The sequence below is a fragment of the Scyliorhinus canicula genome, chromosome 21, assembly GCF_902713615.1.
Source record: "Scyliorhinus canicula chromosome 21, sScyCan1.1, whole genome shotgun sequence".
Lineage (NCBI taxonomy): Eukaryota > Metazoa > Chordata > Chondrichthyes > Carcharhiniformes > Scyliorhinidae > Scyliorhinus > Scyliorhinus canicula.
In genome coordinates this window covers 62,675,476-62,693,310 of record NC_052166.1, presented here as the reverse complement: position 1 = coordinate 62,693,310, position 17,835 = coordinate 62,675,476, and the positions used below count along the sequence as shown (strand labels likewise).

Below are 17,835 nucleotides of genomic sequence, written 5' to 3'. Positions count from 1 at the left end.
GTGAATTGAAGTCAGTTTGGTAGAAGGCTGAATTCAAGCCCTATATTAGGGGCACATAAATCGGTGGAGACCTGACAGTACTGTTCTACGCCCTGTACGCCAGAGGCTCAGTTCTTTGGATGATATGTTAAACCCAAGCTCTGTTTATTTTGGCAATCGATCTGAACAGCCTGTACCAATATTCACTGCCAAACAAAAAATGGAAGGTTGATGGAGTGCTTATTAGGACATTTATATATTTCAAATACTCACGATATTAAGTTTTCATTGTTTTCTAACAGGTGATACTTGATTTGATGCAGTATGAAAATATTATTGTAAAACGAGCACTGGATTCTGACAAGAAGTTAATGGAGAAATTCGGTATTCATTCAGTGCCATCTTGCTACCTGTTCTATCCTAATGGCTCCCATGGATCAATTTACATGTAAGTGTGATACAGTTAAAACATACAGAATCTTTGACCATAGCATACAATGTTTAATGGAGGATAGTGAAGAACTGCAGAGCATTGGAAAGCCAGTGCATGGTGCCATGCCAGAGAAAGGTAAAATATGGATTTGTGCTTTAAGATCCTCATTCAGTGAGTTCCCAATCTTTTCTGCATGAAAAGGAGGCACTGAGAAAGTTGTCAGGTGACCTTACCTTTGGAAGGAAAGAGGTTGCCGTTGATCACACTTGCAGGCCCTGGAACTAGTTCAAGGCACATTGGCAACTATTGACTAGTAGATCACCTTTTCTTGACTTTTGTCTTGGAACATGCTTTGGGGATAGCGGTACGAGATATGTGTGCACCAGAGGAATCCATTTTTTAATTCCATCCTCTTGTATCCAAGCACTGCCAGTTTATGACAATCACCTTCAATGACTTACTGATTTGCCCACCATGGTCTGATTAAAATGTCTTTCAAATTGTTTTTGTTATAAATTCCTCTTGGGATATGCTTTGACCAATTTGTATGCTCTGTTTGTATATCTAATGAGAAATCATTATTTAAAGTTGGTTTTCATTTGAAGGCTATGGTGGTACAGTAACATTAGTCGTGATGTTACTGGGCTAGTAGTCTGGACCAGTGATCTGGAGTTAGGAATTCAGTTTTTAAAAATGTATTTTATTCCAAACTTATTCGAAAACATAGATAATCCGGGGAACACACTCCCCAACTCCCAATTTTAGGAAGTCGTATCGATCCCCTAGCCAGGCAGCTACCCCACAGTGGCATATTCGTCCACCATTCAAATAAAATTCTTCGGCAAGCAACCAGAGAGACGAAGGCCACAACATCGGCCTTCCTCCCCTCCATCTACTGCAGCTTTTCTGATATTCCAGAAATCGTCACCATCGGGTCCAGTCCGACCTCCACCCCCACAGTTTCTGCTAGCGCCCAGAACACTCCTGCCCAGTATCTCTCTAGCTTCTCACAGCCCCAGAAGGTATGCACATGATTCGCTGGTCCTCGCCCACACTTCTTTTCACACTTGACTGCCACCACCTGGAAGAACCCCCTCATACTCATCCGTGTCATGGGCTCCCTGTGTACCAGCTTAAACAGTACTGTATCAAACTCAACCTCGCACATAAGGAGGTTGAATTCACCCTATGCAGTGTCTCCATCCACACTCCCCAATCTATCTCTCTTTTTTCTGAGTCGCCACACTCCGGCGCCTGTTCAGGTACACAAGTGGCTGGTTTAGCACACTGGGCTAAATCGATGGCTTTTAAAGCAGACCAAGGCAGGCCAGCAGCACGGTTCAATTCCCGTACCAGCCTCCCCGAACAGGCGCCGGAATGTGTCGAGTAGGGGATTTTCACAGTAACTTCATTTGAAGCCTACTTGTGACAATAAGCAATTTTCATTTCATTTTTTTTTATAAATGTTTTTATTCAGTTTTCATATTTTATATTGAACAAATTACAAATTGTTAGGAGAGAAAAAGAACAAAAAAAAAAAAAAAAAAAAAAAAAAAAAAACAACAAACAAACACGCAAAAATTAACATACATATTTACAGGTAAGCATCTTCGTAGTAGTAACTGCGCCCACCCCCCCCCCCCCCCCCAACATGTTTATTTAGTTTGGTTTTGGGCCTTAGCTAGCCATCGAACCCCCGTACCGAACCTGTAGCCCCTCCCGCTACCTTCCCCCGACTATTCTTCCTCTTGTACATTGGCCACAAATAGGTCCCGGAACAGTTGCATGAATGGCTCCCACGTTCTGTGGAAGCCGTCGTCCGACCCTCGGATGGCAAATTTGATTTTCTCCATTTGGAGAGATTCCGAGAGGTCGGACAGCCAGTCCGCAGCTCTGGGCGGTGCTGCTGACCGCCAGCCAAACAGGATTCTACGGCGGGCGATCAGGGAGGCAAAGGCAAGGGCGTCCGCCCTCCTCCCCAGGAATAGATCTGGCTGTTCTGAAACCCCGAAGACCGCCACTATCGGGCATGGCTCCACCCTCACTCCCACCACTTTGGACATAACCTCGAAGAAGGCTGTCCAGTACTCCACGAGTCTGGGGCAAGACCAGAACATGTGGGCGTGGTTGGCCGGGCCTCTTTGGCACCGTTCACATCTGTCTTCCACCTCCGGGAAGAACCTACTCATACGGGTTCTTGTTAAGTGGGCTCTATGTACCACTTTTAGTTGCGTCAGGCTGAGCCTTGCGCACGTGGAGGTGGAGTTGACCCTATGCAGTGCTTCGCTCCAGAGTCCCCACCCTATCTCCATCCCCAGGTCGTCCTCCCATTTCCTCCTTGTTGCGTCCAGTACGGTGTCGTCCCTATCTACCAGTCGGTCATACATGTCACTACAGTTCCCTTTCTCTAGGATACTTGCGTCCAGTAGGTCTTCCAGTGGTGTCTGTCGTGGCAGTTGTGGGTACGTCCTTGTCTCCTTTCGTAGGAAGTTTTTGAGCTGCAGGTACCGTAGCTCGTTCCCCCCAGCTAGCTGAAATTTCTCTGTCAGTTCGTCCAGTGTTGCGATCCTGTCGTCCGTGTATAGGTCCCTGACTGTCAGTGTCCCCCCGTCCTGCCTCCACCTTTTGAAGGTGGCGTCGGTCAGTGCTGGTTTGAACCTATGGTTGTTGCAGATGGGAGCCCTGTTCGACATTTTGGTCAGGCCAAGTTGCTGCCGCAGTTGGTTCCAGGATTGGAGGGTGGCTGTCACCACTGGGCTGCTGGAGTGTTTTTTGGGTGGGGATGGGAGTGCTGCCGTGGCGAGGGCCCGGAGGGAGGTTCCCATGCAGGAGGCCTCCTCCGCACGCACCCACTCAGCTTCTGGCTCCTGGATCCATCCCCTTACTCGCTCGGCTGTTGCTGCCCAGTGGTAGAATTGTAGATTCGGGAGGGCTCACCCTCCCCTGGTTTTTGTTTTTTGTAAGACCTTCTTTGGGATCCTAGCATTTTTACCCCCCCATACGAACGCCATGATGAGTTTGTCCAGCGCTTTGAAAAAGGCCTTGGGGATGTAGATCGGAATGGATCTAAACAGGAAGAGGAACCTGGGCAGTACGTTCATTTTGATCGTCTGAACTCTCCCCGCGAGGGAGAGCGGGAGTGTGTTCCATCTTTGCAGGTCCTTTTTAACTTCCTCCGTCAGGCTGGTGAGGTTCCATTTGTGGATCCCTTTCCAGTCATGGGCTATTTGGATCCCCAGGTAGCGGAATTTATGTCGGGCTTGTTTGAACGGCAGCCCCTTTAGTGCTGCCCCCCCCCCCCCTTGCGGGTGTAATGGGAAGATCTCACTTTTGCTCATGTTGAGTTTGTAGCCCGAGAAGGCTCCAAACTCTTTCAGGAGCGCGATGATTCCGTCCATGCTGCTTTGTGGGTCCGAGATATAGAGGAGCAGATCATCCGCATAGAGTGAGACTCTGTGCTCTCTACCTCCCCTTCGGATCCCCCTCCAATTTTTTGCTGCCCTGAGCGCGATTGCTAGCGGTTCAATTGCTAGTGCGAACAGCAGCGGGGACAGTGGGCATCCTTGTCTGGTGCCCCTGTGCAGCTGGAAGTATTGGGAGTTGGTATTGTTGGTCTGTACACTCGCGCACTGCATGGGAGCGTTGTACAGGAGCTTTACCCAAGCGGTGAACCCTGTTCCAAGCCCGAACCGCTCCAGTATCTCTATGAGGTAATTCCACTCGACTCTGTCGAAGGCCTTTTCTGCGTCCAGGGAGACGATCACCTCTTGTGTTCTCTCCCCGGAGGGGGTCATTATCACGTTCAGCAGGCGCCTGATGTTCGCGGTCAGCTGTCTACCTTTGACAAAGCCCGTCTGGTCCTCTGTGACCACCTCAGGTACACAGTCTTCTAGCCTTTTGGCTAGGATTTTGGCCAGTATTTTGGCGTCTGCATTCAGCAGAGATATGGGTCTGTATGACCCACATTCCGTTGGGTCTTTGTCTTTCTTAGGTATCAGCGAGATTGAGGCCTGTGCTAACGTGGGTGGCAACGTGCCCCTAGCTAGCGAGTCTGTGAACATCTCCCGCAGGTGTGGGGCCAGCGCTGTCGCAAATTTTTTGTAGAAGTCCGCCGGGAATCCGTCCGGTCCCGGCGCCTTCCCCGCCTGCATGGAGCTAATGCTCTCCATGATCTCTCCCAGTGCTAGTGGTGCTTCCAGATCCCGTTTTCTGCCCTCTCCCACAACTGGTATGTTCAGTCCGTCAAGAAACCGGTTCATCCCAGCCTTCCCCGTTGGGGGCTCTGAGGTGTACAGCTCTTGGTAGAAGGCCTTGAAGGTTTTGTTAATCCTCTCTGGTTCTGTTTCCAACGTGCCTCTGGTATCTCTGATTTGCGCAATTTCTCTGCTGGCTGCCTGCTTTCTCAGCTGGTGGGCCAACAGGCGGCTGGCTTTGTCTCCGTGTTCGTATAGGGCCCCGCGTGCCTGGCGGAGTTGGTGTACTGCTTTCCTGGTGGAGAGCAGGTCAAAGTTCCTTTGTAATTCTTTTCTCTCCGCCAGGAGTTCTACAGTCGGGGCCTCGGAGTATTTATGGTCTACCTCCAGTATGGAGTCGACCAGCTTCTGCCTAGCCACCCTTTCCTCCCTATCTCTTTGCGCTTTGTAGGCTATGATTTCCCCTCTTAGTACGGCCTTAAGCGCTTCCCAGAACGTGGAGGGTGAGACCTCCCCGTTTTGGTTGATCTCAGTGTACTCCGCTATGGCCTGCGCTATCCTTTCGCTGAAGGCCTTGTCAGCTAGTAAGGCACCGTCCAACCTCCATTTGGGGCGCTGGGCCCTTCCCGTCTCTAGCCGCACATCCATGTAGTGTGGAGCGTGGTCTGATATCACAATTGCGGAGTATTCCACCTTGTCTATCTCTGGAAGCACCGTTTTCCCCACCACAAAGAAGTCAATTCTGGTGTACACGTTGTGTACTGGGGAGAAGAAAGAGAATTCTATTTTCATTTCATAGGGAGAATTCAGAATCTACAATTCACCTAACAATACCGCTTTCCGGGGAGCACCCGGAGGAAACCCATGCAGGCACTGGGAGAACGTGCAGACTCCGCACAGACAGTGACCCGGCGGGGAATCGAATCTGGGACTCTAACGCTGTAAAGAAACTGTGCTAACCACTGTGCTACCGCTTGCGTACCCCCCCTTGTCATCCCAGCCACCCATATATGTCCCCAATCCTACCCTCCCTCTCCTTCCACATCCAGATGCAGCAACCCTTCCAAAAGGGCATATTTCGGCAGCCTGAAAAAAACCTTTCCACACCTTCTGTGCAAAGTCCCTCACATGTAAATACCTGAATTCAATTTCCTCTCCCTAGGCTCCTCTAGGCTTGTGAACCTCTCTTCCAGATACAAATCCCTCGCCCTCAGCAGCCCCACCTCTCTCCACCTCCTGTGTGTACCATCCGTCTCCCCCAGCTTAAATCCGTGGTTCTCACACAATGATATTAACACTGACATCCCCTTCATTCTAAAATATCTCCTCAGCTGGGTTCCACACCTTTATTGTAAACTGTACAACCGGCCTCCCCGTATACCCCTCGGTGCCAGCAGAAGGCCGACGTCACCATGGCCCTCAGGCTGCACCTCCTACAGGACTCCTCCTCCATCCTAACACATTCTAACCCCTCTCCTTCCCACCACTGCCTCCACATTCGCTGCCCAATAGTAGTGCAGCAGGTTTGGTAACACCAACCCCCCTTTCTGCCTCTGCAAAAGGGACCTCTTCAACCTTGCCACCTTACCCGCCCATAGAAACACTGAAATGACTGTATCCAACTTCCGAAAATAGGCCTTTGGAATAAAAATCGGGAGGGTCTGGAATATAAATAGGAACCTTGGCGGAGCATTTATTTTCACCACTTGAACCCTCCACGCCAGTGTCAGGTGCAGTGTATCTCACCTCCTAAAGTCCTTCTTTATCTCCTCCACCAACTTTGTTAAGTCCCACTTATGCAATGTTGCCCACTCTCCCGTCACCTGGGTCCTTGAATACCTAAACCTATCCTTGGCTACCCTAAATGGCAACTCCCCTAAATTAACTCTCTGACCCAACTCATTCATCGGGGACACCTCACTTTTCCCTACGTTCAGTTTATAATGCGAGAATGCCCCTAATAGCTCTCTAATAGGCTCAGAATCCTCCCCATACTCTCCAGCGGGTATGACACATATCGACCACGTACAGCGACAGCTGGTGCTCCCTTCTCCCCCTGCCACTCTGCTGACCCCCGAAGGGCCATCGGCAAGGGCTCAATCACCAGCGCAAACAGTAGCAGCAACAGCGGATACCCCTGCCTTGTTCCCCTATGCAACCCAAAACTTTGTGAGCTCATCTCATTGGTCAGTACGCCCGCCACTGGGGCCATGTACAATCAACGTGGCCACGTACAATCGATGCTGCCATGCCACAAACTTTGGCCCATACCCAAACCTTCCCAGGTCCTCGAACAGGTAGCCCCACACCATCCAATCAAATGCCTTCTCCGCGTCTGCAGGCATCACCACCTCCGGTACCTGTCTTCTCGATGGGGTCATGATCACATTCAGTAATCACCTTATTAATAATAATACTCTTCATTAGTGTCAAAAGTAGGCTTACATTAACACTGCAATGAAGTTACTGTGAAAATCCCCTAGTCGCCACAATTCGGCGCCTGTTTGGGTGCAGTGAGGGAGAATTCAGAACGGCCACATTATTGAACAGCACGTCTTTCGGGACTTGTGCGAGGAAACCGGAGAACCCGGAGGAAACCCACGCAGTCGTGGGGAACATGCTGACTCCGCACAATGACCCAAGCCGGGAATCGAACCTGGGACCCTGTGAGCATCAGTGCTAACCACTGTGTTTCCGTGCCACCCATACTCAAGAGTTGCCAGCCCTTTATGAAACCCATTTGGTTTTTTGCAACCACCCCGGAACGCATCCTTCCATACTCCCCGCCACTAACTTAGCCAGCACTTGCACGTCCGTATTTAACAGCAATATGGACCTCTACGGCCCACATGCAAACGTTCTTTCCCTTTCTTTGGTATTAATGTAATTGTCACCTGTGTCATTGTCTCCAGCAGCTCCCCTTCTCCATCGCCTTGCTAAATGCCCCCAGTAGGTGTGGTGCCAGTTCCGCCCCAAACTCCTTATAAAATTCTTCCAGGTAACCATCCGGCCTTGGGGCCTTCCCCAACTTGCCTCGTCTCCTCATCCAATCGTGGAAATTCCAGCTTGTCTGTGAACCACCCATATCCCTCTCCTCACCATCGGATCTGCCCTGTACAATTCCTCATAATATTCCCTGAACGCCTTGTTTAGCTTCTGACACTATCTTCCCCTTCCCTATCCGTACTTCCTAGACGCGGCCTGCCTCTGTAGCTGATGGGCTAACATGCGGCTCGCCTTCTCTCCATATTCATACTGCACCCCCCCTCGCCATCGGTAGCTGCCCAACCACCCTGCCCAACCTGCCACCGCGCTCCAGTGCCTGTTCGGGTACACTGAGGAAGAATTCAAAATGTCCAATTCACCTAACAAGCACATCTTCCAGGACTTTGGGGGGGGGGGGGGGGGGGGGGGGGGGGAGGAGAAGAGAACCGGAGCACGCAGAGGAAACCTATGCAGACACGGGGAGAGCACGCAGAATCCGCACAGACAGTGACCCAAGCTGGGTCCCGGGTGCTATGAAGCAACAGTGCTAACCACTATGTTACCATAACGCACCAGCAGACATGCCGCTCCCGGAGGGGGACTTCTCCTGCACACCTTCAACTACACTTTTCCATCAAAATTCTCCTGTTTTCAGGTAAAAAGAGTTGAATTATCTGCCTTTGAGGCGGAGCTGCCCTGTGTGCGCTCCATGGCCGCCACGGGGAGTCCCTGAAGATAGGAATTCATATATCACAGTGGCAACTGAGGAATTTCAATTAAATTAATCTGGGATTCAAAAGTTAGCTTCATGGTCACCATTACTGATACTATCTGATTGTTGAAAAAAAATATCTGATCCACTTTAATGTCCATGCTGTGAAGCCAGTAGGCTGTCCTTACTTGTGCCTTTTATATGACTCCAGACCACATGTAGATGACTGTTGACTGCCCTCTAAAATGGCCTAGCAAGCTAGTCAACTATCAAACCCCAAAGAAAAGCCATGATAAAAATGGATAGACTGTGAAATGAGATGCCACCCTGGTGAGCTTACAAGGTCGCACTACATGCATGCTATAAACAGCTGAGCAATCTAACAACCAAAATTTAGATTGAATGGTGTTGGAGAACTAAGCATCTAATGGAAGGAGACTGCTCCTCAAACACCCAGAGCTCCAGTGATGGCGGAACCCAACACATGAAGGCAAAATAAAAAACTGAAGTGTTTACAAACATCTTTAGCCAGAAAGGTTCAGTAGATGATTAATTTCTGTCTGCTCTTGGGGTTTGCAGCATTGTGGGAGAAAGTCTGCAGCTAATATGATTCACTCTAGATGATATGAAATCGCTGAATGCAGTGGATTCAGAAAAGCCTATTGGCCCTGATAAATCCCCACTGGCATCTATCTAACAAAGTGAAAATTGTCCAGGTGGGTCTTGACCACAACAAATGGGGCAAATCCAATCAGGTCAGTTATCACCCCATCAGTCTGCTGTCATGAAAGTTCTCATTGCCACTGTTATCAAGTGAAACTCGCTCACTGCTCAATTTAGTTTCTGCCAGGGCAACTCTGCTCCAGATCCTACTCCAGCCTTGGTCCAAACATTGACAAAAGAGCTGTATCTCAGAGGTGAAGTGAGAATGGCTGCCTTTGACAGCCATGTTCTAGATTTCCCAACCACGGGAAGAAAGGTCTCATACGCTGCCGAATATTCATTTTAAGTATGTCGATGAGATCACCGCTCATTCTTCTGAACTCCAGAGAAAATGGACCCAATTTACTGAGCCTCAACACAGGACAGCCCTCTCATCTAGTGAACTTTCACTGTGCTGTATCCAAAGCAAGTTTAAATTCCTTTCATTATGGAGGAGAAAATGCACATTGTTATTCCAGCTGTACAAAGAAACATGGTCATGTTTGTTGGAGGCCAATCATTTCATACCCAAGGTGGTTGCTGCAAGAGTCCTCAGGGCAGGAACCTAGGCTCAACCATCTTCAGCTGCTTTATCAATGACCCTCCCTCCGACATAAGGTCTGTTGCTCGTTCTGGGTGAGTGTGCTTAACACTCAATTTGGCTCTGTTTCGTTTGTTAGCTTTGGAGTCGCCAGGTATCGTTAAGATACCGCCACAAGTTTCAAGGTCAAGTTCAAAGCAATAAAACCATACACCAATTAGTAAGTTCAAACAAGACACGTTTATTATGTTACAGTAATCTACTAATCATGCATATAAACTATAAGACTAGACTAATCCTACCACTACTAGGCCAAATACTTATCTGGATAAGGGGACTGCCAGATCAGGGAACAATGGCTTCTAGCTTTGTCCAGGGTCCGCAGGCTTCCAGTGGTTATGGTCTAAAGGGGTCAGGAGTGTCTATTCCTGTAGCGTGCGTTGTGACTTACTTGCTGGCGCCTTCTGCCCAGACCTCTCCTGCACAAGGTTCTTCTGCTGCAACGGTGTTCTGCTGGGAGGGCTAGCTGGTCAAGGAGAGGCTGACAGAGAGCGCGAACTGGGGTCGGGGTCTTTGTTTTATACTCCTCTCAGGGTCTTGTGCCCACCTGGGAGGACCCTCTATACTCTTGTAATCGATTGGGTCTCTTCCCAATCGATTGATTTGAATTCCCCAATAGCGGGGCAGTTGCTCGATCACTGGGGCGGTTCTTGGGACTTATTGTTTTGGGCTTCTTTGGCGCAGAAAAGTCTGGCCTTCCATTCAATGTATCGATTAGTGTTAAGTTGTGTCTTTTGTGCCTGGGGATCGCCCAGTATCGCCTCATTACTATGCTAACTGTTTCTTTTCATAGCGTTGTCTGGTTTCCAAATAGTCCAAGTGCTGCAGTCCAAATATACAAGTGCTTTGCAAGCTGCTTGCTTTTTACAACATGTCCATTTTCCCTGCATTCCTTGCAATCTTCCATTTTGTGTTTGGGCAGTGGCCACCCCAGGTGGCTACACTCCCTCCTTGTGATCCTCATGAGAAATCATGAAGGATCACCCAACATCGGTGTCTTTGGGTTCCCTGATCTCAGTGAGTCCCATGGTCTCTATACTTTCCTCAACTATGGCAAAAATTTTTAACTAACAGTCTCTGGTTGGCGCTATGTCAAAGGGGACTTGCATTACTAGGGAACCTCTAACTATCCTTTGTAAACTACACTCCCGAACACATTTAAACATTCTAACTTCCTATCCTTAAACATTATCAATACATTCCATTTCTGACTCGGCAGTCGAGCTCAGAACATTACAAACATCAGAAAAATCTTTATTTACAACCTCAAATCAAATTAAATCCTTTATGACACATCAAGAGGTTGGGGGATTGGTGGAATCGGAAAATAGGGGATTGTACACTAAATGGTTGAGGTGCAAGAGCGGGAGGCTCTCCTCCGTTTTCTTAACCGAAGTGTCTGCACTATGGTGCAGAGAACTGCAATCGCCAAAAGTGATTCAATGACGTATGAAAGGGAGTACCAGTTCATGAATTTTGTGCACCAGGTCTGGTCATTGCTGTTCATTACTGGGCTTTGAGAAGTCGGTGTGTGGGAAACATTAACGGCGGGGGTCATAGGGGAAAAAGGGTTTGCGTCCGCGTGCAAAAATACAAAAACGGTAACTAAAAGCATCTCGGTCTTCGTTCTTTTCTTCCTTCAGGCCTTCTGTATTGCTGATCTTGCTCTGATCCTTCCTTCGAACGTTCGAAAGCTATGGGATCAAGCACAGTATCTGTCAATAAAGCGTTTAATACCTGTAATGTTAGTGTCCTCTCATTCCAATTGTCCCTTAAATGAATGGCTAAGTCACACCCTGTGACTCCCCTCATTTTGTTTTTCTAAAGCGAATTTAGGACCAGACATACACCTAACAACTTTGCCACTGCGAGCCGTCTCGCAGGCTTTGTGATTTACCATCCGAATGTTCCTGGATGTAAATAGCATATGGAATGGCAGCCGAAGGGCTACCTTAAACAAAATAAAACCAAACTTTAGAAATGAGAAAAGTCGAATGAGTTGCGTATGGGCCGCGACGGGTAAGATTTGAGTGGGATCCCCGGGTAGGGCGTGCTGTGCTGTACCCGAGCTTAGCTGACCAGAGGGGGGGGGGGTCCTCAGACAGGGCGGGTCTTCAATGCCGTTTCTCCACTGCCTGAGCGACCTGGAACGAACGGGCATGAATGTGTTCATCGTGGATTTGCAGCCTCTATTCCCAGAATAGAGGGGCACCTAAAAAAGGGGGAGCCAAGATGCTCCTAGTTGGGTAAGGGTGAAGTCTTAAGTTGGGCTCCAGACATTGCAGCTGAGTCAAGTTCTCAGAAATTTCTGCGGACAAACGTAACGTGCATGTGAGGTGGTCACAAGTTTTTCGCCTAAAAGCGAGTGGCCAATCTCCATATCAAACACTTAACATACAAACAAAAGTTTAAACATGCGTGCAGGTTCCATCGGAAAGGACACCGTTTATCTCTCAAGCGGTTCCTCTTTTTACATCATCTGGACACCTCACTTCTCTTCATTCTCTGTGAACAGGGTCGCAAAGGGGTTGCCGTGTCGGGAGTCAGACTCCGAGTCATCCTCTTCTCCCAGATCCCATACCCTTGTATGGATCAAGCATGCAATTTTAGCATTGTGTGACCGGGGTCACTCTCGTCATTGTGGACAAGTCGCCATGAATTGTCCCTGTGCCAAATCGTGGGGTCTAAATTTGAATGAACGTTGTCTGGGTCGTCATAGTTGGGCGGTGGGTTTGGGTGTGGGTCTGGATTTTTAATATAAGTGATCTCTAAATCACTGTTGTCGGTGTCGTAGTTGATGTGTGTGGTGTCTGTGGAATCGGGGCAGTAGAGAGGCGTGCTCTGGCTGTCGTCCAAGTCACAGTCGCTGTCTCTGCTGTTGCAGCTTGTGGGCGTTTCGGGGCGTGGTCTGATGTCAATGGGCGGAGGCGAGGTCGAGTCCGATGAGGAACTGGTCTGTGAGGGGGAGGGTGGAAATGTGTCTCTTGTGGCCGGGTCGAGGTGTACTGCTGCGTCTAGCAGGACATGGTGTGAGTGGTTTGACTGTGTTCCATAGGCCTTTAACTGGTTAATATGGAACCACGCAGTCCTACCGTTTGGGTACTTTATCCTATATACTGACAGGCTGATTTTGTCCGAAATTGAATACGGACCGGAAAATTTTGGAGCCAAAAACGTGCTGGGGTTATACACAGATAACATTACTTGTTGCCCAGCCTTAAATTCTGTGGGATAGACATTTTTGTTGAAACAGGCCCTGCTCTGTTTCCGCCTTTTACCCAATTTTACTGCGGCTGCTAGCTGAGCCGCCCTTACAGTCTCAACTAATTGTTTTACTGCTGTCTCGTGTGTGAGGGCCGTCACTTCTGGGCTGGTCATGTCGAGTCCTATAAGGAATTCTGAACCTTTCATAGGGCGTCCGGTCATGAGTGTGTGTGGGGTGAAACCTGTTGATGCTGATACAGTATTTCGTATAAACATAAGGGCGAATGGGAGCACTGAATCCCAAGTTGAATTGTTCTCCTGTACCATCTTTCTAAGGGTCGATTTTAGAGTCCACTATCCCATTTGACTGGGGGCGATACGCAATGTGAAATTTTTGTATGATGCTGAATATGGTCAGGACGTTCTTCATGACCCGTCCTGTAAAATGAGATCCCTGATCTGATTTGATACTTCTGGGGAGTCCCCATCTCGTAAAAATATGGTGGGTCAGGATCTTTGCGGCTGTCTTTGCAGTGTTTGTACGAGATGGGAATGCCTCTACCCATTTCGTAAACGTGTCTATGACCACCAGAACATATTTATAGCCATTCCTGCAAGGGGGCAATGGACCTATAAAATCGATCTGGAGGTTAGTCCAGGGGCCGTTAACGGGCCATTGAGTTGTGCCTTCTTTGAATACCTCTCCGGATTATTTTGTGCACAAATCTAACAGTTTTCGATGTAGTGCGTTACATCGTCTCTTAAATTGGGCCACCAACAGAGTTGTCTAAGGTGGGCGGTGGTAGGGTCGATCCCTTGGTGTCCATGACCGTCATGGAATAAGGCAATCATTTGATTCCTGTCGTTCTCAGGAACCACATACAACTGGTCTTTGATAATCACACCCTCATGTGTGGTCAAAGCGTGTTTGAATTTGTCGTACTGGGCCACAAAGTTTCCTTTTAAAATCTCCCGGAGAATTTCGTCCTGCTTCTGTGCCTGTACTAAATCCTCTATGTCTGTCTGTGAGACCTGAACTGAACTCACAGGGGCGCTAGCTGGGGTGTCCAAAAATGACCTCGCCTGGAACCTGCTTTAGCCAGTGCGTCGGCTTTCACATTACCAGGGGGGGGATGATCGACGGTGGCTTCTAACCTTGATAATGCCATACGTCCTATCCTTTGCCTTCTCGAGGATATGGCGGAGTAATGGGGCTGATGGAAGGGGCTTCCCGTCCGCGGAGACAAAACCTCTTGTCCTCCACAGGGGTAGAAAATCTGTGAGGCTGTTACAGACATATAGACTGTCCGAATATATGTCTGCTGGGCTGGGGAACGAACCTGGGTGGTCCACTATGTATGCTATGGCCGCGAGCTCTGCTGCCTGCGCGCCTAAGTGACCGGGTAACTTTAATGATATCTCTAGTGCGCGTCCCTGCGCATCTTCTACATAAATACCGCATCCTGTAATGTGTTCGCCATCTAAAACTGGATGAACCGTCCACATAGATTTTCAAGGGGGCACACGTGTCTGTGTGCTGGGGGCTCTGGCTTGAATTCCCTATCTTCCTGGGGGGCATTTTAGCAATGAAGGGTCGTGTGTTGTGTAGGGGTGCTACTATTTCGCATTCATGGGGTTGTCCTGGGTATTGGAGGTTGTCTGCTAAAAATGTGTGCGTCCTGGTCCGTTTAACTGTTATGTCCCGTCCTTGTAACAGAAGTGTTCATCTAGCTGCTCTTATCTGGCTTACTGAACCGTCCTTCAGTCGTCCGTCTAAAAGTAACTGTGTGGGGGTGTGTTCGGTCAAAATGGTGATGGGGTTGAGTCCGGTAATGTAAGAAAAGTATTGTACTGCCCAGAATACCGCGAGCAGGTGCCTTTCGCAGGCTGAGAAACCTTGCTCCACGGGGTCTAACAGTCGTGAGGCATAAGCCACTGGCCGTAGCTGCTCGTGCCGTTCCTGAAGGAGCACGGCCGAGAGGGTCAGATCTGTGCTAGCTACCTCAGTTGCATAGGGGGAAGAGTGGGTCTGGAACGTGTAGCGCGGGTGCTGCGCTAAGGGCTTTCTTTAACTCTTTCACAGCCTCTGAATGCTGCGGAAGCCATTCCCAAGGGGCACTTTTCTTAAGGAGGTCTGATAGTGGGGCTGCCTTGGTCGCAAAACCATCAATATGGTTCCGACAATACCCAACCAGTCCTAAAAACGACCGGAGGGCTGAAACATTTTGGGGAAGGGGCAATTTGACGATCGAGTCAATTCTTTTGAACTCGATCTCGCGTTTGCCGTGCGTGATGACTGTACCCAAATACATCACTTTATTTTCCAATAGTTGGGCCTTTCTGGGGTTAACTTTACATCCAATTGTGGTCAGAAGTTCCAGGAGTTCAGACAGAAGCGTGATGTGCTCTGCCTTGGTGTCTGTCTGCAGTAATAGGTCGTCCACATACTATACCAGACATTCGGGTCCGGAAAATTTTGCTAGTCCATTTGCCAGTTGTCGGTGGAAAATGGAGGGGGAATTGTGGAATCCTTGGGGGAGGCATGTCCATGTGTACTGCTGTCCTTTGAATGTGAAGGCAAATTTGTACTGGCACGCCTTTGCCAATGGGATTGACCAAAAGCCGTTGCTAATGTCCAATACTGTGAAATATTTGGAGTGGTGTCCCTGCTTGAGCATGGTCTCGGGACTTGTTGCTACTGCTGGGGTAACTTTGTTGAGTTCCCGATAATCAATGGTCAGACGCCATGATCCGTCGGGCTTCCTCACTGGCCAAATAGGGGCATTATTAGTCGAGGCTACTGTCCTAAGTACACCCTGCTCTAATAAGGTCTCTATAACCTTTCCAATCTATCCCTCTGCTTCTAGGGGAAATCTGTACTGTCTCTGTGGTCTCGGGTCAGGTCCTGTAATTTGAACTTGTCCAGTCATTCTGCCGCAGTCGTGCCGGTGACTGGCAAATGCTGTCCTGTGTCTGTTCAATACTGCCCTAACCTGTTTGTCCGTGCTAAGTGTGGTCGGGTCAAAACAATAGTCGCCTACTGCGCTAATCCTGTTCGCATACTCTCCTACTGTGAGCGTTGCGGGTGCTCTGTCAGATTTCGCCATTCGCCAGACACACTGATTTACTGGATCGAACGACAGGCTGTGGGCATTCATAAATTCAATGCCCAGTATGTGTTCTGCTGTGCGGGGCAGATTAACAAAAACAACGGGGTGTCTGGTGGAGATATTTCCTAGTTGGATGGGTACAGGGGCTGTAATGTGTTCCTGCTGTGAGTGACTTGTAAATCCGCTGAGTGTAATTGTGGCTGTAGTGGGCCACGTGTCTGCCTGTGGTGTAGTGGAGGAATTAATGGTTGTGCGGGACCCTCCTGTGTCCCAGAGTAATTCTATGGGCTTTCGCCGAATTTTCGCCGTGACCCTCAGTCTTCCGGATGTGTTCCAGAGGGTGTCACATACCCAAGTGGGGGAGGCCGAACACCGTCAGTCTGTTCCGTCCACATTGGTCTGTCCTGACTGCGTCCCTATACTGTGGGTAGGCTTAGCTTTGTTCCTGGTCAGAGTGCCTGTCTGCTGGCCTCTCTGAGATTTCTGCGGGCCGTTGCATTCCCTAGCAAAATGCCCTAACTGTTATAACATTCTTGTGACTTCTGTGGGGGGCTGTTCTTTCCCTCATTTACCCATGCGGGGTTTTGGTGTGCTCTCACTGCCTGAATATCTGCTGCAGCCTGAGCTTCGGGGTTCTTTACTGTTACCTTGCCGTGGACAGATTGCTCCCAAGCGCAGTACAATCTTTTCAATACCCATTTTTCATTATGGGCCTCTTCTGAGTGGTCATAATTGGAGCAGACGGGGCAGCACGGTGGCCTAGTGGTTAGCACAACCGCCTCACGGCGCTGAGGTCCCAGGTTCGATCCCGGCTCTGGGTCACTGCCGTGTGGAGTTTGCACATTCTCCCTGTGTCTGCGTGGGTTTCGCCCCCACAACCCAAAAATGTGCAGAGTAGGTGGATTGGCCACGCTAAATTGCCCCTTAATTGGAAAAAATAATTGGGTAATCTAAATTTATAAAAAAAAAAAAAAAAAAAAAAAAAAAAAAAATAATTGGAGCAGACATTCTGTCCTGCATCGGTGGCGTGGGAAATGATTGTGTGGGTCCATTTAACCATATTATCTCTGGTTAAATGTGCGCGGTCTAAATCACCAAAAACAGCAGTGAAATGAATCCTCAGCCTTCCTGCGAATGCTGTGGGGTGCTCGGTCCTCTTCTGCCTACACTTATTTAGGCCTTCGACTGGGTCGCCTCTGTTGTACCCTATCGCGTCTAAAATGGCTGTATGCATCTCTTCGAGGGTGCCTCCTCCAACGTTCTGTGGGTCAGGGAGGGCTGCTACTACCGATGAGTCTAAACTCAAAACTGTGAGCTTCACTTGCTCTTGCTCATCCAGGCCGTACATGGTCGCCTGCTGTTTCACTTGTGCGAAAAATTGGTGGGGGTCTGCAGTGGGGAGGAACGGGGTGATTTTCTCACACGTGTCCCTTAGTTGTGTTACAGTTAAGGGGGTGGTGTATGTGACCTCGGGTGCGCCTTCTGCGGTTGCTTTTCTTTGGGTGGTGACTGGGTTCATTGGTGCGGGTGCTATCTGATCTGTGGGGGGTTGGGGCGCTTTCCTTTTCTGTTGCGCTGCTGGCACACATTCACTGAACATAGCGCTGCGCGGTTTCACTTAATTCCTGCCAATCTGGGGCATTTTCTTCATCTAACTGTGTCCCAAATGTCTCTTGGAAGCCATTCTGCACAGAAAGTAGAGATTGCAGCTGCGCAATCTGCTTCCTACATTACGCGTGGTCCACTGTGCTTTGCCTTTGCTCAGTGGTGGCAGCATGGAGTGCCCTTAAAGCTGCCTTTAGGTCGCTACACTGCTTCTTCAGTGTCTCTACCTGCTTTTCTGACTCTTCTCTTACCAAGACTGCACGCTGCACATCTTGATAGGCTTTTTCATATTGAACTTGGGAACTGCCCAG

The 17,835-nt window shown here is 49.1% G+C and overlaps 1 protein-coding gene across 2 annotated transcripts in view; it reads left to right on the top strand.

Annotated features, from left to right (window-relative positions):
- The window catches only part of lhx3 (LIM homeobox 3), a 189,002-nt gene that overhangs the window by 34,827 nt on the left and 136,340 nt on the right, over positions 1-17,835 (top strand). For both annotated transcript variants that reach the window (XM_038782330.1, XM_038782323.1), the window contains exon 6: positions 282-427. In XM_038782330.1, coding sequence (XP_038638258.1) covers positions 282-427 — 146 coding nt within the window. The remainder of the gene's footprint in view (positions 1-281; positions 428-17,835) is intronic.